General features: G+C 27.8%; 1 protein-coding gene across 2 annotated transcripts in view; it reads left to right on the top strand.

Annotated features, from left to right (window-relative positions):
• The window catches only part of LOC126737691 (protein Shroom), a 267,451-nt gene that overhangs the window by 153,520 nt on the left and 90,601 nt on the right, over positions 1-23,330 (top strand). For both annotated transcript variants that reach the window (XM_050442804.1, XM_050442724.1), the window contains 2 exons: positions 1,961-2,119; positions 2,388-2,555. In XM_050442804.1, coding sequence (XP_050298761.1) covers positions 1,961-2,119; positions 2,388-2,555 — 327 coding nt within the window. The remainder of the gene's footprint in view (positions 1-1,960; positions 2,120-2,387; positions 2,556-23,330) is intronic.

Genomic DNA, 23,330 nt, shown 5'->3' with positions numbered 1-23,330 from the left:
GCCTCTAGACTGTATCGTCAAAGGTACCCAAATGAAGAGCATTATCCAGATTACAGAGTATTTCTAAATGTGCATCGATTACTTCTAGAGGGCCAATTCCCAAATCAAATGGGTGTTGCAGGCAGACCGCGCTTGCCCTACGAAGCCGAAGTCTTACAAGAAGTTGCACGTAATCCGACTATCTCAGTACGTGGAATAGAAACAAGGACAGGCGTATCTAAAAGTTCGGCACATCGAATATTGAAAAGAAACTAGTTACATTCGTACCACGTACAATCAGTACAAAGTTTATTACCTCGAGACTACCCGGCAAGACTTGAATTTTGTCAAATAATGTTGCAAGGATATAGAGAAGATCCGCGATTCTTGGAAAGAATTTTATGGTCCGATGAATCGACTTTTAAGAAGGATGGATACATAAATCTCCACAATATACATGAGTGGCATGTGGAAAATCCATATTTACAGCGAGAGGACCGGTCACAATACCAGTTTAAAGAAAACATGTGGACAGGAATACTTAATGGAAGAGTTATTGGACCATTCGAGTTTCCGAAAAATTTGAACGCCGAAGTTTACCTAGATTTCTTGGAAAATTATTTACCAGACTTACTAGAAGATGTGCCACTTCATATTTACCGAAACATGTGGTATCAACAAGACGGCTGCCCGGCCCACTATACTCGTCCAGTAAGGGAATTTCTGGACAGAGAATATCCGAACAGGTGGATAAGGCGGGGTGGAACAATCGCGTGACCGCCACGTTCGCCCGATTTAAATCCTTTGGATTTCATTTATTAGGGTGCAATAAAAGACAAAGTTTACAATAATCCTATAGAAGAGGTAGCTGAACTGCGTCAAAAAATACAGACAGCCGCTGAACAGATCAACAATGGAAGATTTGCCCGATTAATAACACCATCTTTTCTAAAAAGGATTAGAATGTGTATTAGGAATGAGGGCAGATAATTTGAGCATTTGTTGTAACTCTAATAAAGTTTTGTTTCATTTACTTTGAATTGTTTCTTTATTTATTTTGACTATAAAATTAACTTAGCTTAGAGCAGCGGCATACATTTGACTATGTACTAAAAAAAATAATACATACACAAAAATAAACACACAAATACACACCTATTTAAGCAATAATCTAGCGAGTATCTTACCATTTTGAAATCTAGATTAGATACGCCTTAGTAACTTTTGAAATCACTTGCCAAACAGTGAAGTAATTTTCTTTTCTAGAACAGTTATATAGTTAAATTTGCGATATAATGGTCAAAAGACACAATTTTCACCACAAGCGCAAAAATATAATAATTTTGTAAACATGTGAACAGTTTTGTTTAAATTTAGTTTTGTAATTTATCGCGGGTTATTTGGGGTTACATTAAAATAAAAATTGATAAGAAATTCAAAAATTTGTAGCCACAGTACTAAAAAGATCAACAGGGGGTGTCAATTTTTTTCGGTTTTTCTATGAATGCCTATAATATTAAAAGTACTCAAGATAGATTTTTTTTAGTATTTTTTTAAGTGAAAGTATAAAAATCTAAAAGCTTCTTTTGCTTCCTTTAATTTAATTAATTTTTTACAATTCTATAAATTGTTTGGCAAAAATTACAATTTTTGTAGTTGTATTAGATGAAAAAATTATATATTAATAAATATACGTTTGCCAAAAAAAAATAACAGTGAATTGTTGTTGTTTAAATGTATAAAAGTAGAGTAACTAATATTATTGCTGATTCTTAATAAGAAAATAATTTAAGATATATTAGAAAGTGTCTTTGGAGATATTTAGGCTATTTGCATTTTTTTATTCTAAATTTTAATAATTTCCAAAACAAATTAATCTTAAGCAATTATAATTTAGAATATTTCTAATTATATATTACAAGAAGTACTACTATTAAAAAACAGTTTCAGATTAAAACTATTTACAAAGATAATTTTATAGGTACCCATCAACTCAAAAACTAGTCCTTAATGGCAAAGTAGCTGTAAGTCAAAAAGTCAACGGACTGGCAAACCAGCATCTTCCAGAACCACTTAAGCCTATGCATAAGGAAGAATATAAGAAACAAACTTCCACGTCTCCTAAAGTCGATACTCACAGGTAAAAGCAAAATACTAAATTAGTAAATACGTAAGCAAATAGAGTTGCAAATTGAGCAAATAAGCTTGTTTTAAGTAAAATAAGAGATATAAACTATATTATTAATTGGGAATTAGTATAGAGAATAGGTGAGTCTCTTCTAGCATTGACAACCTGGATTCGAAAGCATTTGAATATTTCTTTATAATTCTATTAGTTTTTGCTTTACTAAAAAAAAACTATCATAACACTGAATTAAATTCAATTGATGTAAGATATACTTTTTTAGAGCACAACGTGCATCAATTGCCGAAAGTCCCCGGAAAGAAACTCCTCCGCCATTACAACCAAGACATATGAGAATAAACCAGAGCATGCGAGCCAAAATGACCCATGATCATCGAGTAAGGCTGTCGCCACCTAAAGAAGGCTTGAGGGAGAGTAGATCATCTTCACTGTAAGTAAATTTTTTTATTTGCTCTCTTTTGTGATATAACCAAAGGTTTAATACTTCGAATCAATAATGAGGTAATAAAAAAATTAGAGTAAGTAAACCTCAAATTGAATATATTATATTTTTTTGAGAAGAAAATCTTTAAAAAAATGACAAAAAATAAAAACAAAATATTTACATCGAATTATGTAAAGGGGTAATTTTATTTAACTAAAAAATCGGATAGATTAGAGAAAGTCGTTTTCTACGCATTATGCCAAATAAATGCATGCAATATTCTATGCTAACAAAATTTGCAGAGTCTAAATAAAAAAAGAATCACTAAAAATTAATAAATTAAATACTTAATTTAATACATAACACTTTTATACACTACAATAACTTAATTAATAATAAAATACTTAATAAATTATTAAAAATAAAAGTTAATAAATTTCTAAAAAAGCAAGCTCATGTAAAAAATCAATTTTATATCTAAATTTATTATAAATTTTTTAAACCAAAATCTGTTGGAACTTTTTATGCTAATATATTTCTGACCATAGATTTTTTTTATGAGCATCGACATTATTTATCAATATCTCAATTAAAAGCTCCGCCTAAAGTAATTTCCTACCGTTACTTGTGTAAGTTTTACCCATTATATTTGAAGAGCGACTTATTTTATCTAGATTCATTTGCAACTATTTGTAAAAAAAATATAAATGAAAAAATTAGTATTTTTAATTCTTTTATTATCTTATTACTTGATAAACCAGACCAGTAAAATTTAAAAAGGTTAAAAGCCGATTGGTTGATAGGAGAACGTGAAAATGCTTATGCGTGATAGATATTTAGATTTACACGTATAAACAATCCAAAAATAATGATAGCTGGGTATTTACAAGCAGCTCGCAGTAAAGCAGAGCAGCGGTTTAGATAACAATATCTTAGCTCAAAACCTTGCAAAACTCAGGATGCATAAATCTATGCAATGCATTAATCTACCTATAAATCTTTTGAATTTTACCCTAGTTAATAAGTATTATGCAATTTTTTATTTAATTTATTGACGACAGCTGCTAAAGCAAAATTGACAATGGTAATCTTTTTAACTACATCAATAATTTTTCACCAAATTTTGATTGCTTTTAAAGGAAAATGTGTCAAATCTAATTATATTGCTTTAAAAGTGGTTCAACATTGTAGTCCCAAAATTTATATTTTCCTTGTGCATATAACTGCTAGTGCATGTGGAGGCGGCTCCCAATTTGGGTCTATTATTGAATCCACAACTGAACATTGACTGTCATGTTGCTGAAGTTAAGATAAAATAGTTTTATAGTTTAAAGTTATTTTATTGTAATCGTCTATTGTGACTTTATATATTATCCTTGCCTTAGTTTCCATAAAAAAAATAAAGTTTAACTAATGCAACATGCATATTGTAGACTTATTTTTGGTCTTAAGAGGCGCTACCATATATCTCAAGCATTGGATTTACTTTCATGTCTAAGAATGTAAAATCGCTGGAGAGTTCATTTGGATACCTCTCAGCATCAGATTATCAACTTCTCTACCGGAGATACGCAATTAGATAGTATTTTTATTTCAAGGTCAACACTTTACAGTATTAATGCCAGGCATAAACACATACAATCTTACTAAATCTAGAAGTTCATTAATTTAAAATGATTTTTTTCTTTTACATCAATTTCTCTTTTAAGCAAGTTGCCAGTAAAGTTTACAAGTATTAATATTTTAAAGTTTAAGTATAAGTTTAAAACATCTCTTCTCTTGAATCACACAAACTAATGATTATCGGCTTTTATCATCATTTATCTATTACGTGTATTAATATCTCCTGGGGTTTTAAACTGCAGTTGATATCATTGTTTAGTTGAACCAAAAAATTACCCGTTATCGGGAAAAAACAACAACGTTGTTATTTTTTGGTTTATTTGGTGAACGTATATGTTTTTTGTAATGTTCTGTATCTGATGATGGCTGTTTACACAGCCGAAATGCATAATACATTTACCTAAGTGTCCGACATGCATTTTTCTTGGAGATAAAGACTTCCCCTATTTGTAATATCATTTTTGTTAACGATTCTTAATTATTTGTAATGTGTCCATTTTCCTGTTGCCACCATGCTATAGGCTTTAATATGATTTTCTTCCTTAAGTTTAGCCTAAATTTGAAGTTGGAACTTAGAAAGTAGTCTTGTCTCATCTATTATTATAATAATTGTTATTCATCTCATGGACCTATACTACTGTTTGCTAAAGGAACCAATTTTCTCATGAAATGTAATGTGATGGTTATATAGAATAGCAAAATTTGCTAGACCTCGTAATTTTGATATTTTTTTACTGGTACTAAATAAAGGTCAAATATATTCATTTATTTTACATTGTCTAGATGATTTGGAGGACATTTCTAATATTCAAGCAAAAAATTTCCCACATATTCTTAGGTTTGAGAATTCTGTTTACCGATTCATCTGAATATGATTTTTATGTAACATGTAATTGATACAGAAAAATCTATTGCTTTATATTATATTACTGTAAAATTTTTACTATTTTTAATTTTATATAATTATCAATTGACATCTTTGGCTAACGAAAAGTTTACAAAATAATACAATATATACTAAAAATATGTGCCGCAATTATTTTCTTGCAGTTTTTGATAAAATTGTTGCTCTCCAATGAATGATACCTTCTTTTGCGGATACATATAATTTTTTTTAGGTTAGAGGTTTTAAATTTCCATATTCTTTTCTCGTATATTTTTCATTAAAATAAATATTTTATTTCATTTTATTTAGCTTTAAATAAATCGGTTTAATTTATGAGTAATATTTTTTAAAAAATTTTATATATTATTTTAGAAAAAACTTATACCTTAAAAAATTCTTTAAGACGTTTTGTTCTCACATAGCAGAAAATTTTAGTATTTTAAAATTTATGGATTTGAAAATCTTAAATAACTTAATAAATCTTAAAGGTAATACACAAAAAAAATAATTTGTGTTAATTATCTTTATATATGATGTGACAAAGTCAATTTTCAGGGGAAAATATAAAAAAGCAAGAATATTATTTATGTATTATTATTATTTCGTAAATTATCTTCACTGCTTTTTGGTATTTTTTTTTGACTTAAAAGTTTGATTTAAACGGAGTGTCCCATAAAAAAAAATAATATTTTTGTAGTCAAACCTCTTTTTTATAATATTTGTAGATACTTAATTTGTTAGATACTTAATTTTTTAAGGAGAAATCATAAAATTTCTTAATAAAGAATCTGCTTGGAAAAGTTCAAAGACTTATCACTCTTTATTTTTTTGTCCATTACTTCTAGTAATAAAAGGAGTTTTGCATTCATAGATTTGAAATTAAGGCATTAATTTTAAAAAGTTAAAAAATTTTAAATCAATAGCTAGTTTGTAAAGCAAATAAATTCTAGCGAGAAAACAAAATTTTAAAAATTAGCATATTTAATGTTATTGAAGTAAATAAATCGCCGTACATAATTTTTTTTCCTAAATCAATTCTCAATACAAGTGTTCATGAATTTCTAATTTTTTTTGAAACTATTTTTCTACATAAAGTTATTATTCCAGTTCTTAGTTGTATTGAGATATTATCGGCTATAATAGTTTATAATAGTTTAGTTACAATTGAAAATCAATAATATTAAGACTGTTATTATATTTGGTACTAAAATTTAATTTATTCTTTAAAACAAAAAAGTCTTAATTTTATTACGAAGTTTTCTTTTAATTTAGCAAATAATAAGCATTTAATAAATGTCTATAAACAAAACTGGAAATGTAGATCAAAATTCTGACGGCATTAAAAAATTAGAAAGAAACTTGAAGCCCCAAAGAATGATTATTTAATAAATTGTTATTTAAGTTTGTTAACGTTTAAAATTGGCTTCTTCCTTAAAAATATTATTTTTATTTTTATTACGGTTGGTAAAAATTTTACAAACTTTTTATTGCTTTTTACAATTGCAAATTTAATTGCCCTGATCCATATCTTTAGCTACATTTTGTACAAAACTGGTTTGAATAAAAGCCATAAAATTTATCTTTCTTAAAATCGTGTTGTTTGTAGCAATGCACTTTTGAATTTAAATGATTTAACGCAGCTGCACTTTAGGTTTACCAAATATCCGTTGGGTTCATCTGTTGCATATATCCGCTGTCGTAAAGGGGTATATAATGTGTTATGTTATTTCAAAGTTAATGCATTTAATCGGGATTTCATACTGAATAGTTAAAGGGATGAAAGCAGAAAAAATATTTCATTAAAAACATTGACATAGTCAAGAATATTATCAATGATTTACCATAAAAGTCTTCTCTCATTTATTTTATTTTAGCTTTAAATAAACTACCTAAAATATACTAGGTGGCCCACCGAAAAGATTACACCTTATTTGTGAGTCTCCTGGTATGTTTAAAGGTATGTATGAGAAAAACCCTGGTTGACTTACAGTGGTGGCCAAAAGTATGGAAACTTTCAACTTTTTCAAAAAATGCAGAAAATATCGCAATGCGAAAACTCTCAAAAATATAAATAAACAGCTTATCAGCAAATAACGAAATTTCAATGGAGGTAAAGCAAAAGAATGTTGTTTATTATTTTTGATAAAAGAGGAGTTATTTCTCTGTGGCCATGTATGCTGAGGAGGAAATGCTATTGAGATGGTTGTTTCAGCAAGACAATGACCCTAAACACAAGTCACAATTTGTAAAAAACTGGTTAAATGAACAGAGCATTGCTTTGATAAATTGGCCTTCACAGTCCCCAGATCTGAATCCCATAGAGAATTTATGGGATCATTTGGACAGGAAGATTCGAAACCATTCGATTTCAAACAAGGCTCAATTGTGGGAAATACTGCAAACTGAATGGGAATTAACATATTAATTTCAAATTAATATGTTAAGTTAGGTAATATATTATATATACTTTATCACAATATGAGTAACTTTATTATAGTTCCTGGTTTATTTAAAAAAAATACAAATTAAAAAAGTTTCTATATTTTTGGCCACCACTGTAATTTTAATTTCTAGAGCCGTACAATACAGGGTGATAAAATAATGCGTTACGCCTTAGATTTGTAAATAGAAATTTCCTTATTTAAAATTTTTATTAACTTTTGTATAATAATAAGCTAACTGATTTTATAATTAAATTCTAAAAAAGTCAAAATAACAAACTTTATCCTATAACAAACTCCAACCTTTTATCAATATTATTTTTATGACGCTCGTGGACAGGTTTTAACTTGTACGGGTAAAATTAATTATCTGTTAAAGTTTTTTGTAATGTTGAGGGTGTAAACCCTAAAGCCACTTAATCCATGAGTGCTTAGGGAAATGTCAAGTGCTACGTATTTAAAAACTGCTATATCTACGACTTTATTTCTTATTAGGGCCATTACGGCAAATATTAAACACAGATTTAATTTTTCAATTTTTTCAGCTTAGCGACATACTTATCGTTAATATTTTTTGTCACATAATTGCAATATTCCCATTTCCATAAAGCTTTGTTATTTTTACTCTTTCTTGGATTGAATCAATCAATGTTCAATATCCATCCCTTTCTGGCTGGTACTCAAAGTTTTTATTTCTTACAATCCATTCTTAAAAAACTATTAAATTAAGTAAATTTTTATTAATGCAAATATGCACATAAGGATTGAAGATGGTATGCACCTTATTAAACAAAAGTGACTAAAAACTTCATAAAGAATATAAAAATTTAAAAAAAATGGGTATTTTCATTTAAAAAACTAATATAGAATGCAATAAATTATACTATTAATTTATATTATAAGGGCTAAAAATAAAAGGATTTCTTATAAGAAATCAAAAGTACCGTGTCCAAGTGTTTTTCCGGAAATGTAGAGAGAGTATAATAAAAGAGTCAGAAAACTTTTCGTTGGGTTATCCTGAATATTTGTGATTAGTGATAACTGGAGTGCAGAAAGTCAGTTAACATATTAAATTAGTTTAGTTAATATTAACTGGGAAATATTTTGAATGTCGTATTTATTTAGATTATGCTTATTTTAAATATTTTATGACTTAAGACGTTTTACGTCTTTATGTTTTCTTTTCAAATGAATTAGTATTCAGCTTTAAAAGGAGGCAATATAGAGAAAGCAGCGCATATATTTTAGTCCACAGGTACTCATATATTTAAAAATTATGAATCAAAAATGATAAACTCAGATTACAGATCCAATTTTAAAACTGACATATTTAGTCAATATTGTTATAACATTTAATTTTTATTTTTCCTGAAGTCTGATAGTTTCTCTTCTTCTATCTCTTATTGTAGTAAGTCTTAAGCCTATATTTTCCAACTTATTTCTCTTAAAATGTCGAGGCTCATAACTTCATCCGTCTCTTTGGAGATCTTCAGTTGAAACATCTTCCATCTCGTGCGATATTTTTTGTAATGTCTGTGATTTTTGTTTCTGTATTTTAGTTTGAACTTTCAAATGTTCCTTAGTATTTTCATTTCTGCTATTTTTATCGCGTGTTTTTTTGTTGTTAGCTTTTATTTATATAATAAAGGTTAATACTGGAGTAACATAGGTTTTGTATAGTTTTATTTTTAACCTTTTGTTGATGTTGGTATTCTAGATAGATTCTAGATGTTACAAAATGCACTTAATTTGACTGGATTTGTTAGCTTATTTTTTTACTTTATCTGTTTTATTTTGGCTTGAAGTGATTTTTATGCCTAGGTATTTGCAACACATGTCTTGTTCTATTGCTTTATTTTCCAGGGCAAGTCAATCTCATTGGTTCTTTGAATAAGGCAATGGCTTGAATTATTCTGGTCTATACATGCATATTGAAGGATTTTGCTTTTACATAAAATGAGTATAGGAGCCGTTTTAAGTCGTCTTTATTTTGAGCTATAATTAGAACATTATCGGAATAATACATAATTTTCAATTCTATTGTGAGTGTATATCCTCCCTTGGTGTTTTTAACATAATTTATTATTTGAATTAGATTAAAAAGTTATGGGATTATTTAAAAAGTTATTGCAATTTATCTGTCTTATAATGTATATTACGGTTGTCACTACATTTTCTTCTTAAGAATATCTGTCACGTCGTTTGATCTCACCCTGTAAAATGTTTTAGTAAGGTGTTTAAAGCACATATATGCAGACTTTCTGTATTCGATAGCATTATCCACTATATGCGTGACTATGAAGATATCATCCAGGGTTAACCGATTTTTTTCTGAACCCTTCTTGTTTCTCCAATATATTTACATGCTTGCTAACTATTATTTTAAAGATATTTATGAACAATTTCCTTACTGAAGTTAGTAAGGTTATGCCTCTATAGTTTTTTGATAATTTTTTTTTCCTTTTTTAAAAATGGGAATGGTTATGCTTTTTTTCCAATCGTTTAGAACTTTTTAGTTGCTAATGTTTAAAATTTTGCAAATTATTAGCTGGTGTTCCCTATATTTTAATAACGAGTTTGGTATCTTATCTAGAATGGATGTTTTCCTGCTGATAATTTTCTTTGTTTGTTCCAACATTGTTCTTTTGGTTTTTTCCGGAGGTTCTTCAAGTTTTTTTGCCTTCTTTTTCAATGTCGTTTCTGATTTCCTCTTCGAGTGGAATATTTGTGTATACATATTTAAAGTAGGTTTTTCATTGGAGTTCTCAATTTTTAGTATTTGTGTATGTTTGTGAGTATACCGTATGTGAGTATGCCGTGATTTTGAATTTAATTCTTTTTAGGATTCCCCATACCTTCTTTTTTTTTGTATAGATTGTGCTCCATTTTGGATATTTACCTTTCCCAGAAGTTTTATTTTATGGTTCTGATTTCTGTATTGACTTTGTTTCTTATTTGGATCTACCGGTTCCTTTTTTTCGGTGTTTAGTTACTCGTATATCTTATGTACTGTTCTCGTTTCTCCTTAATCGGAGCTTTCACTAGTGGCGTATCTTATTGTTTGTTACGAAAAGCTTTAATAACTCCCACTTTCCTTAGACCTAGAGCTTCAGTAGCTACGTTGGTGATATTTGTATTTATCTTGTCCCAGCACCTTTGTTGGGATTGTCTTTTCTCATCTTCGGATTTGATTTTTGAACTAAAGCGATCTTCATATGGTGCTTTTGTTGTTGGATCTCGTATAGCCTCTATGTTTAGCTTTTATTTAGTTGTGTTGTTTGGTACTTTCTTCTTTTGTATATGTATTCGCAGCTTATACACAACTCAGTAGTAGTTAGATTCTATATTGGCTTAGGTCATGCTTCTTACGTCTAATATTTAGGTTGAGCGTATAGTTCTGGGAGCTATATACAAAAAGGTATTACTTATTTTCATGTTCCAGTGTACGGATAGGTCTATTAGCGCTTCGCAGTTTTTATTAATGTGTTTTTTGTTACTGTTTTATTCCATGTAAAATATATTGTTTTTAACCCTGGAATTCAGATTTCCCATTATAACCTTATTTTTCTGATATGATTTCCATTTTACTGTCTAGATTTTTATATAATGTTCCTAGCTTTTCTTTATTCTTTCTTATGTCCAAAGTAATACAATTATTAGGTTGAGAGTTCCATTTCCAATATACAGTGACCCTTTAAGATTCCTTTCGTTTACGTATTGTATATTAACCTGAATAAGGAGTCATATTTTATAATATTACATATTCTTCTGCTTTGAGTAATACTACTTCGGCTGTAGCTCTTTTGTCTTTAGCAACACAGCTATGTATTTTGTGCTATTTTATTTCCAGCAACATTTTTACGTCTTTGAACGCTGTTTGAATTGTGTTTTTTGTCAATTTTTTTGTAGGGTCTGTCCTCATTCGAAACGGATTATTGGATCTGTAAGCAGACGATGGTTTGTCAGACAGGTTGTTAGCTTTGCACGACAAGCTTACCCGGGCCAAGTATTGCTTTGATTGGAAACATTGTATTTTAGGGTACACAAATCTATCTATCAAATAAAAAAAAGGACGTTTAATGAATTTAAAATTTACTAGTTAAAAATATTTTTGGCTTTTAGAATTCAACTGAAGAAAGGTTTGTTGAAATTTTTTTAGTTTAATAGAAATTTTAGTTTTTTCGTTATTTTTTTTATTATTTTTTTTAATCGAAAAAAGATTTAAATATTAAAAAAAATATTGTCAATATTGACCTCTTATAATTTAATATTTTTTAAATTTAAATATTTCAATTAAAAATTATTTTTTTTATTTATTGTTTATTAAAGTTTTATTATGATTTGATCTAATTTATTATTGTTATTCCAAATTTTATCAAAAAAACTCTAAAAACTAAAACAAAGTAATATTCTTAATTTAAAAACCTATTAGTACTAAACTATATCTAAAAATCAATAGTTGTTAGTATTAATATATCATGCGTAAAAAATCTGATTTAGAAATTTAAAAAACTCTACATCAAAAACTTGAATATAAAGAGAAATATGTAATTAAAATATTCTGAAAATATATGTAACGTATTGGCCATACAGTATTAAATAGAATACTATATGATCTATTATAATATATGTATACCCTACAAATTGGTAAAAAAGCATTAAAAAGCCTATTCCTCACAATTGTAGTGTTATTTTATTTTATTTTTAATAATAATACAATATCCTATGAAATTTTTTAACCTGTCTATTTATAATTAGTATATTATTGTTTATCTCATTTTAACCACAATTTGATACAGCTTTTAACCAATATATCTAAAATAACGTTTTTAAAAAAAACGTCCAATTAAATTTCTTTTTATATAGCCCAACGGTAAACGTAAACAATTTAATGCACATCTTGTTACATGGAAGGTCACACGCATAAGGCATATAAAAGCGTTAAAACATTTTATTTCGTTCAATCAACTTTTAGTGGAATTTTCGAGCGTTAAAGTTAGTAAGCATAACCAGGCAATGATCGTTAGTTAATATCGTTAGTTAATATGCAGTTTAAAACTTTGGAGCCGAAGGTGTTTTACTAATTTTATTTGCATAAAAGACCCTCAAGTGACGTTAAAAGTAATAAAAAAATTGGGAACCTTGACTACTGAACTTGAACTTTTCTCAAAAATAAATTCCCGGCTGGAAAAATTGGCAAGCGAATTTGTTTTTTTTTAGTTTCAAGGTTGACAGTTTTTCCATTTGATTGAAAATGTGCGAGAAATGGATGTGTCCGAGACAAGTAAATAATTGATGAGGTTTTGGAAAAAGTGATAAAAAAAATTCAAATATTTCAAAACCTTAGGATAAATTATTAAAAATTATGGCAATTTAAAATATTTAATACTTGGCACTACTGCTTTTCTTGCCTTATCATCGAGTACTATAAATGCGATTAAACTTTTATTTTTGAACTAAAGCTAGTATATATTAGATAATTCGTATACAAAACTATTGTTTTCCAATTCCGTTATAATTTATTTCATAGTAAAAAACGAAGATGATAGAATTAAATTTCAATCACCTATTCTTAAACGCTACTACTATACATAAAACTTATAATTTAACTTTTTCGTCATAAGCGCTTTCCCATGTAATTTTTTGAAAAATTATGCACGTAGTAAGCCTTTTTGGAAACCATTAAATACACAAACTAGAAAATATCACACCGTGAAAGTTTTGGTATTACAGTTGAGTGTAGTTGCAGTACAAAAGTTTAGTCAATGTCAGCATAATGTAGTGTGTGAGTAGAGTCGCGAGTCGTGGTCAGAGTTACTCTTTATTACTTCTTACTCTTTAATATATTAGTCTTTCTCCAGACTCTTGGTGATTAATTGCACTAATCTTTCTATTGGCCCGTTTAAACAATACTATTGTGGAAAGAAGCGAGATAACAGTTCTTTCCTGAATAATAATTTTGGTTAAAAGATTGCAGAAGGCAGGATGCTTGGAGGCTTATAGTTATTAAAAGCTTTAGTGAATATAAATACGAATTGCAAAACATATATTTTTGATCTTGAATGTTTAATAATGGGCGCCACTTAGTGTTTATTAGCAAAAAAACTAAGAAAACAAATTAGATGCCTTTTTAAATTAATACTAAATAACCTCGGATAAGGTAGGTTTGATAATACAAACGGTTGTAGATACTTCTCAAACGAAACGGCGTGCTAATTTTTTAAAAAGATATTGTGTTTAAAAAGATAAGTTCGAAAATTAGTCTTTACTTTACTGCCGTCCTAAGAAAGAAGGTCGTATCTGCACTTTATATATTTTTACACGAGGGTGTCATTTAAAGTTATAAAATGAAATAGGTAATTAAGAAGTATAATTTTTTTTAAATTATGTGGAATATGTTTCAAAACTTACAGTTAGGATAAGTCAGATATGCCATTTCTTCTAGATAATTTTAGTTATAATTGCTAAGAAAAACAATCGTATCTGTCAAAATATTTTATTAAGCCTTTAAAAATAACATATTTTATTACAACAAAAATATTATTCTTTAAAACATAGTATTTTCTTTAATTTGAGTCAATCTAGAGCTACTTCTATTTCAGCTTCTACGAGATTTTCTCAGAATGGTAAACAATTTTCTGGAATCAACCTTTGAATTTTAGTTAAAATGTTACTTTTTCTTTCTTTGGATATACCCCTCTCACAAATTTTGTGATTAGGGTGAGGTAAGGGCCCTGTTTCATATTTGGCTAATAGGTAATTCAAGGACTGAAAATCTTCTGAAAAAGATGTTTTATAATTCAAAGATCTTATTCCTCTTTCGAACTGAACAAAAACCATATCTTGTAAATAGGGTCTGGGGTTAATTTTCTTTAGTTTATATTGGGAGGTTAAATCCGAAAAAGTATAAATATTGTTTATATTCATTTCTTTGACACTACCTTTTTTGAATTGGCTAAAGTAACACATTCGCTGAAATCTTTGAAATCATACACTTTTTTTTTAAGCTAATTCAATTTGACGATGAAGCATCACTAGACACAAAAGTGTGCCCAGGTTGAAAATATTTTAAATTCAAAGTTTTTAGGTTGATTTCGTTCGAATTAATTATATATGTTAAAAAAAATTATAAAAAGTTGAAATAATGTCGTCTCTGGATTTTCCCGATACACCTTCATGCCAAATAAAGGTAAACGGTTTTTCCTGAGATTTCCCTATTGGCACAAATATTTCGTTGAATGCAATAACTCTCGGCATAAACATTATTTCTTTAAACATTTCGCATCTAGGAAGCATAACCTGTAACAGTAAAAAAATTAATTATTTAATTTTAGATAGATAATTGAAAGGTATCTTCTGGAGGTCAGCTGAGTATAAACCATCTTTCGCAACACTATCCTATTTATACTCCTCCCTTGCTTTCCGATATGCATCTTGATGTTTCTTGAATGATGTACATAATTCACAAGTTTGGCAGATATTTTCTTTTTCATGTTTGGTCGAAATACAATGTAATATAAATGATTCACAGTCAAATCACTCCTCATGACCTAAATTTGAAAACGATATATTCATTTTGGCAACAACTTTTCTATACATTTCATAAGAAATTTTAGCATTAAGCTTTAATAAAAAATCTTGATGCATTGCCCTTATTGTAATATCGCTTGGCAAGTATCTTCGTAGTGGGGCGTGCTCCCGTCTGTAATGCGAAATTGTGGGTTGAAAGCTTTCAACATGTTGTTCAATCAATGTTTCATCAAGTTTATTTTCGTTTTGTTTTCTACCTCTATTATCTGGTTTTGGAGCAATATATGTCCCTTAATTTATTAAAGTAACATTTCTAAGAGCACGGTCATTTTTTTGTTCATACCCTAATTTTGCCAAAAAAAATTTTGATTGCAGCCATTCTTATCAGGTAAATTATACTGAACAGATCTATTTCTTAGGGATCCTTCAGCAGCTAAAATGATTGATCTTCTTTTAACACCAATGGTGCTAGCTTTATGCAGTATAAAGGCTCGCTTTTCTTTTTCCTCTAAGTCCCAATATTCCTGATTAATCTGATTCTGCCGTTGCGTACCGATTTTTGTAATACATTTCTTTGTACACTTTTCACCACAGTTTTTTTTTTACAGATGAATATTTTTGTTTTCTCATGTTAACTCTATTTGTTTTCGTGTTGCAGGAGAAGTATCATACTTTTTCCTTTTCCTTATTGTACCTTTTTTTGTATTAACAGCCATCCAAATTTTTTGAAACTTCTTTAATCATAGAATCTAGCATTTTTTTATTTCCTTTGGAGTGTCTCTTTCTTTTAAGATGGGCAAAGGAAGGTCGTCTTCTTCTAAATCTAAGAATTCATTTATGTTATCTTCCGATGAACTACTGACTAAATCCGCATCCTTTTCAAAGTTTGATAAGACAAAGTCTTGGTGTTTATCAAAATCATCACAATCTTTTGAAAAATTAGCAAACGATTCCAACGAACTAGTTAGTTCATTTTTTTCCATGGTAGATTTTGTGGCAGGTTGTATGATTTTTTGAGTTTTGCTATTCATGTTAAAATGATGAAACAACGTATTAGAGGCTTAAACCCGAGACTAATTTTTCATACTTTTCAGTACTAAATTTAATACAATTATAAAATATACAAAATAATTTTGTTTCAAAAATACAAAATATACAGTGAAATTAGCACAAAAAATTAAAACAAGTTCTAGTTAGTAGTAGCAAGTTTTTAGATTTCAAACACTTTTCAACATAAATAAACAAAAAACTACTTACCTTTATCTATTTATCGTCAATATTTCTCGAAGAATAAAACAGTAATCAAACCACTAAATATTAAAAAAACATCGATTCTTATCTTACTGTTTAATTTAACATTCAAACCAGGCATATAAATTTAGGTTATGTTGTTTGCACATTCGCTAGCTCACGGCGAAATTATAATATACGACAATTTTTGTTAGTATCTGCCATATACGACTAACTTAATAAGGACACTAATTTTTTTTTATTTTACTAGTCCTAAAAGGAACAGACGTATATGTGCGAATATGACAGTTTTTCTTAGCATTAGCTAGATCCGATAAGATTTATTAGGAACCGTGGAAACTTTACAGTTATGACAAATTTCATAAGGAAATTTTAGCCATTAATTTGCAATATACAACTCTTGTTTCTAGTGCAATAGGTAGAAAATTATATATCAATCCTAAATATTGTATAAACCTAACATTGATAAAATTGTCAGATACGACCTTCTTTCTTAGGACGGCAGTTTAGGAATCTAGATATCCCATAGTAATAAATGAAAAATCCAGCAATTCTACTAAAAGACTTCGAAAAAGAACTCTTTCTAGGTTACACCCTACATGTTAGTATTAAATATTAGTTATTTGTATAAATATATAAACTGATAACATATTAATTGAGCGGTTTCTAATATATGAAAAATTTTAGACCAAAAAATTAAATGCTTTAAATTATTGATTTAACTGCCAACAAACTTTTCAGAATATCATTCTGCTGATTATCGCTGTATGAAATTTTTATTGTAATCGGTCACTGGAAACGAGGGGTACAGTCAATAATATTTAGAACTAATTTTGTATGTTATTGGACTGTATATGGAATATTTTGATACTTTTAATTTAAAAAATATTTGGTTTTTATAGTTCTTAAATCAGTAAATATGTTTCTTAACGAACAGGAATTTTATAAAAAAAAAGTAAGAACAAGCAATATTCTTACTTTGGTTCATATATACTAGATATCATGAATAAGACAATTTTTAATTTTCAATCAAAGTTTCACACTTTCTTGAAAAATTTCTTTATTGGTAACAGAGTTCCTTAAGACAGTTTTTAAAATCAAAATATCGATGTCTGAATGATTACTCGTCAAATTTTCGTCTCCGAGTGATCCTCGTGAGCAGGACTAGCTGTTCTGTATTGTTGATCAGCCAATTGCCATTGCAAAATTGATGGCAAGTTTGCGAATAGAACCATGCCAAAAACCTTCCGAGGTTAAAATTAATTTTCTTTTTCTCCAAATTTAAAAAACTCGCTTGCTTTCCATTTCAATCACTAACTAGGTTTTTCTTTACCGACTTAAAGAAATTTAAGAAAATCGATTTAAAAAAGAATACGAATCGAAAGTATTTACGTCTTCATTATAGACTAAGATGTAGGAAATTATATGTATTTAAAAATTCATAACATCATTTATTTAATAAAGCTTAAGCCAATATATTCTATAATATTTAGCTGGTAAAAGAAGTAATTAAAAAAGGCAAATTTTTAAAAATAAGGTAAATTAGAATGACCGAATGAATGAGCTGAAAACCGAATGACTTCGCTAGTAATGGGCTTAGGATGTATTACTGGAACTAAAACAAGACTATTTTCTGCACCTGTGGAAGCTACCAAATAAGATCAAAGATAGTTCCAGTACATAATAAGAATCATCAGCTTGGTATCATTTCATAAGAAGTCTTATAGATCAATATCAACATGCATTTACGAACGGCAGTTCTACCACTAAAAACTTAATTTATCTTACAGAATACGTATTGAAGTCAATAAATGCCAATTCACCAGTTAACGTCATCTATACTGAATTCTCAAAAGCTTTTAACCGACCAGATTATGGTATTCTTGTAATAATCTTGACCAAAAGTATGACTTTTGTTCTCATTTAATATACCTTTTCAACTTTTGCCTTTCCATTCGCCTTCAGCACGTGGAATGTTGTAGTCGTAGTTTGGCTCAAATTGTTTCAATATCTGGAGTTCCACAGGGCTCTAGGACAACTTTTCTTTAATGCGCTTATAAATAGTATATCAGAGAGCTCATTATGAATAGTTTGCTATATGTAGATGATGCAAAATTATATTAGAGCAGCAATACAATGTGAACTGCATAAAATTTCAAGATAATATTAGGCTCCTCAATATATAGCTGTTTGTTATTCTCTAAAGAAATACTTAATGTGCCAAAAGCAAGTGAATTCAGAGACTTAGGGGTGAGGTTCGATGGCGCTATTTCTTTTCGGCTACATATCTAGGATAACATCAAACAGAGTTACCGAATGGTTGGTTTTGTCATTAGAAACGCAGAGACTTTTAATATCTTTAGTCTGAAATTTTTGAATTTCTATTACGTGAGATCAATGTTGGATTATGCTTCTACAGTATGATAGTTAAATCTTCAGGTGCTCCGCAATTTTTTTTTAGAATGGTGTAATATAAATAAAATTAAATAAGTAAATAGAATAACAAGTTTGTTGCTGCATTTTATAATTATTATAAGGTCTAGATAGATTTTACAGGTTTTACAGTCGTACATTAATTAGGTGACACCAGGTTTGATTCTCCAAGAGTACATTATTGAATTCCATTTTTGAAATGTTCTTTGTTTTATTTTTATAATTTCTTTTGTACAAGTTTTTTTTTTTTTTAGACTAATATAAGAATTATTTTATATTATTATGTTTTGTGAGACCGTGACTGTGTTTACTTTGCTTTGGTCAATCTTGTGTTTTGGTATCTTTGTGAAAAATGAGAATGGTGTACCAATCGATAGTTTACGCATTGTGGAACAGTACATACACTATATCTGTATATAAGCCACGCATGAACAAAAATTCGGAAAATACGCACCGATACTTTTCGAATGTTTAGTCACGACAATTAATAATAAACAGCATTATAAATAATTTTAAACAGTTGGAAATTTCTTTATTCAATGATGAATATTTTTTAATTGAAGCATGAAGGCTACAATGAAGCCTTCATGCCCTTGAAAGTTTTGCAAAACATGATTTTCTAGTCTTATTTATTTGCAAGTCAATATTAAGCAAAAAGTATGTGCCTAACATTTTTTGGTATAGTTATGATATGAAGTCTATGATTCTAGCATTCATGGATAATAACATTCCAGTTTTTAGTGTAGATAAATTATTACTCTTTTTAATAGCTATACAATGTAAAATTTAAAATTATTTTAAAATACTTCTACAAAGTTATCATAGTCTTTCAAAAGTGAGACTGATAAAGTCATAAAATATAAATAAAGAAAAAATTAAATGATTGAAAAAAGAAACTAGTTGAAAGGTTAAGAAAAGTGTATATATATTTAAATATATATGAGATATATTAGAGATAAATTAATCTATTGGTATTTATTGTTTACCTTCTAGTCCATTAACTTTCTTGAAATGCAAATAGTATTCATAGGGACAATTATAAGAAAATAAAAACACTAAAATAAAACCTTACAATAGTTTGAGCCAAATATCCTCCATTAAGGGTTGGCTTACTTATAAATTAAATTATTGTGTTTGCATTTATGTTATAAAGACCTTGGCCATATTTATTTCTAATCTAACTTATATGTGCCTAATTACTGTCGCAATATTGTTAAAGCTACAGACTAATGACAATGTAAGATATGTTCTATTTTTAAAGTCTTACTTTGAAAACCTGAATCATCATTTTCATGATTGTAATGCTGCATTTGGTAAAAGTACAATGTATATCTTTTTTTCCAAATATATACACTAATTTGTAAAGATTGCACAACATTTTAAATCCAAAAGAATTTAAAATGCCTTCATGCGCTGAATAAGGAAATCGTTTAAAGTGAAAAAGCAGGCGTTCGTCGGATTCTTGAAAGTACTTTACCATTTCTTTGAGGTACTATTTGTGTATTCGATAATGCGGTTCCGCGAATTTATAAGAAAATTAACGCGACTTGACGGTGTTATCGGCTTGTGGAAATTTAATTAAGTAATACTAGCAAAGATATTTATTACTTCTGAAAACCTCAATATATAATTTAAATTTATTATTCTAGAATTATCGCCCATGACTATCTTGAGCGTAATTAAACTCGATTAAAACCATTTGATTATTCGTAGTACTTTTATAATGATAGGGAAAAATTTATTTTAAATACTTTTTATACTCTAAACATGATATTAAACATTATCATTGTTAAGCGGTTTGAGTATAAAAATTATGTATAGAATTTAAAATATAAGATACTAAAACATTCCTATTATTTTATATTATAAATCAACATATATTTCTTTAAAATTTTTTTTCTTATTTTTTTACAAATGCCTATTATAACCATAAATATAATTTTATACAATCATATAATCGTAAGTCGTATTTAAAAATTAATCACCTTCAGTAACTTAAAAAAAAACGCGTCAACTGAAATATTGAATTTTTCATTTATTTTGTAGCAAATGTGGTTTTTTAATATTTTTAGGTATGAGCTACTATATTATAGTAAGAAAATAAAACATTCTTATCCATAAAGAAATCGCAAAAAATTTAATATGGTTTATGATAAGAAGACTATCTTTGGAAATAAAACATGTACTTAAATTCGATGTAATAGATCCGATAGCAGCAGCTAAATTTCTCAGCAGTCTAAAGGGGTAATACTGGGGATTGTTGAGCCAATTGACTAGGTCATTACGTACGATTTATCTTTTGTAAAATTTATGGCCAACCAGTTCCTAAAATATCTATAAAAGTGGGATCGACCATCATTAGGTTATTGGAAAGTTCTGCCATTAGAAACTTAAAAATAATTTTAGCAATAACTCGTTCTGGTTAGGAAAATGGTCTAAATAAGTATTTATTATACATTCCAAACCAAACATCATTATAAAATTTAACTTTGAAATATCTTGGCTTAATGATATGTTAAATTTGTGGGCTCAACATGTATAGTTGTAAATGTTTACCACATCACAACGGCGACGTTTTACACGACAAGTAAAACACTATTCATGACTAGTACATAATATGGTATTTAAAAACTCACTATCCTACTCAATTGAACGAAGAGAACATTATCAAAAATAACCTTTGCTTTTCTTTAACACCTTTTCTTAAATATTCAACGGGTTACAAATGGTAAGTATGTCGATAGTCCTTTTTTAATACTTGGAGAATCCTTGACTTTCAAAAACGAAGTGTGCGAGCTGCTATTCAAAATTAAGTGTTATCAGCACGCGCCTACTTGTCATGGTGACAAATTACTGACAACGTTTAACCATTATGTTATTCTTTCACATATTTGTTCATTTATTAGTTGTATTATTTTTTTACCTATATTTCAACATAGTTTTATAATTAATATTGTATTAAAAGTAGAAATTGGAAACCAAAATTGCTATTTACCTTTTTTTTAATTTAATTATTCTACCCTAATTATAGTAAATGTATATGAGTTTGGAATTTGTTTTATCTTGGAAAATTGCTGTACCAACCTTGAAACTAAGCTTTTTATTGCTAAATCCGTTTTCAGTGATTTCTTGATGCATGAAAATGTGTGTTATTTTTAACTTGGAAGCAATGCTTCATACTACCTCATTTTAAAAATAATATTAAGTTTTGAAATTTTTCATGTAGTGTAAAAGTTATAAATAAAAAACTTTTTAATTCGTATAATTTTAAAACGCTCACAGAGAAACCATTCTTTGACATATAGTTAAAAAATGTACATTACAAATATTTTGTAAAATTTAGAGTATTATCCTGTCTAAACTAACCAACTCTAAATTGTAATTATCCATGCAACATATAATTTAAGAAATATATGATTATAGTTTTTCACATATTTTATAAACATCTAATGGTATGTTTTAATTGTCTGTAATTTTAAATTATGTATAAATAATAATTAGTGTTTGGCGTGTTTTTTTTCATAAGCTTTAATATAAGCGAATAAACTTCTTTTAATTCATTGATTTTAAATATTAATTAAATAATGTTAAACGAATTAAACTAAAAACTATTACAAAGTAGGTAAAAAGTTGGTGCTTTTTTAATAATTTTGTTTTTTTATTTCTTAAATTTCAAAACAGTATAATGCTATTATTTTATATTTTATTACTTGTTTTATTTTATGTTCATACTTATTAATGTACTGCTTCAAATTAATCGGTACATGTCAGAAATGATATTTCCTTTCGTCAACATTTCATAAATCAAATCCTTTATCAGAAGTTAAGGCATATTCAACAATAAATGTAAGAACTTCTAAGCAATTTTAAAATAAGAATTAAATATAAAATAAATATATTTTCAAATTAAACATAAATAATAAAATAATAAATTAGGATACAGTGCTAAAAATTAATAAGTATACGTATCCAGAAAAAAAAATTCATACATACAATAATAAAATAAACATAAAATAAATCTTTATATTTGCTCTAAAATTGAAATATGATTTACCTAAATTGATGTAAAGTATTAAATGATGGACGAATTTAAGGCATTTTATAGACAAATACAGTCACATTTATTTCGAGCTCTGCTAATTTAATTTCCTGTTTATATTTTTTATGAAACAGAAAAATAAATACTGTCTAAAGTTCTATAAATCAGTTAAGCAAGGTTAAATTTAGTTAAATAGAGAAATTTATAAAATAAAGTTTGAGAAATATTAATTATTAATGTTGCACGTGCTTTTAATAAAAAAAAACTATAATATTTTCTGCCAATATTTCAATTATATTTTCTTTGATATATTATGCGTTAAAAATTATATAGAAAATATGCATAATACGCAGATTTTTAATTATGTTAAAATAACAATCATCTACAGGAGTAATGAAATAATAACTCCAACAATGAATTAAATTTATATTTAAAAAAAAATTGTAATAATCGTCCTGTTTTATATATCAGAAGCAAATGGTGTTATAGAGTAAGTACCTCTTTTGCTTCACGTCTGTTAATATTTCTACTTCCGCCTTATCAAAATGCCCTTTTGAAAAACTGCCTTCATTAAAATC

Source organism: Anthonomus grandis, chromosome 1, assembly GCF_022605725.1.
Source record: "Anthonomus grandis grandis chromosome 1, icAntGran1.3, whole genome shotgun sequence".
Lineage (NCBI taxonomy): Eukaryota > Metazoa > Arthropoda > Insecta > Coleoptera > Curculionidae > Anthonomus > Anthonomus grandis.
The sequence above is the reverse complement of the archived record's forward strand: the minus strand, read 5'-3'. Positions and strand labels throughout refer to the sequence as shown.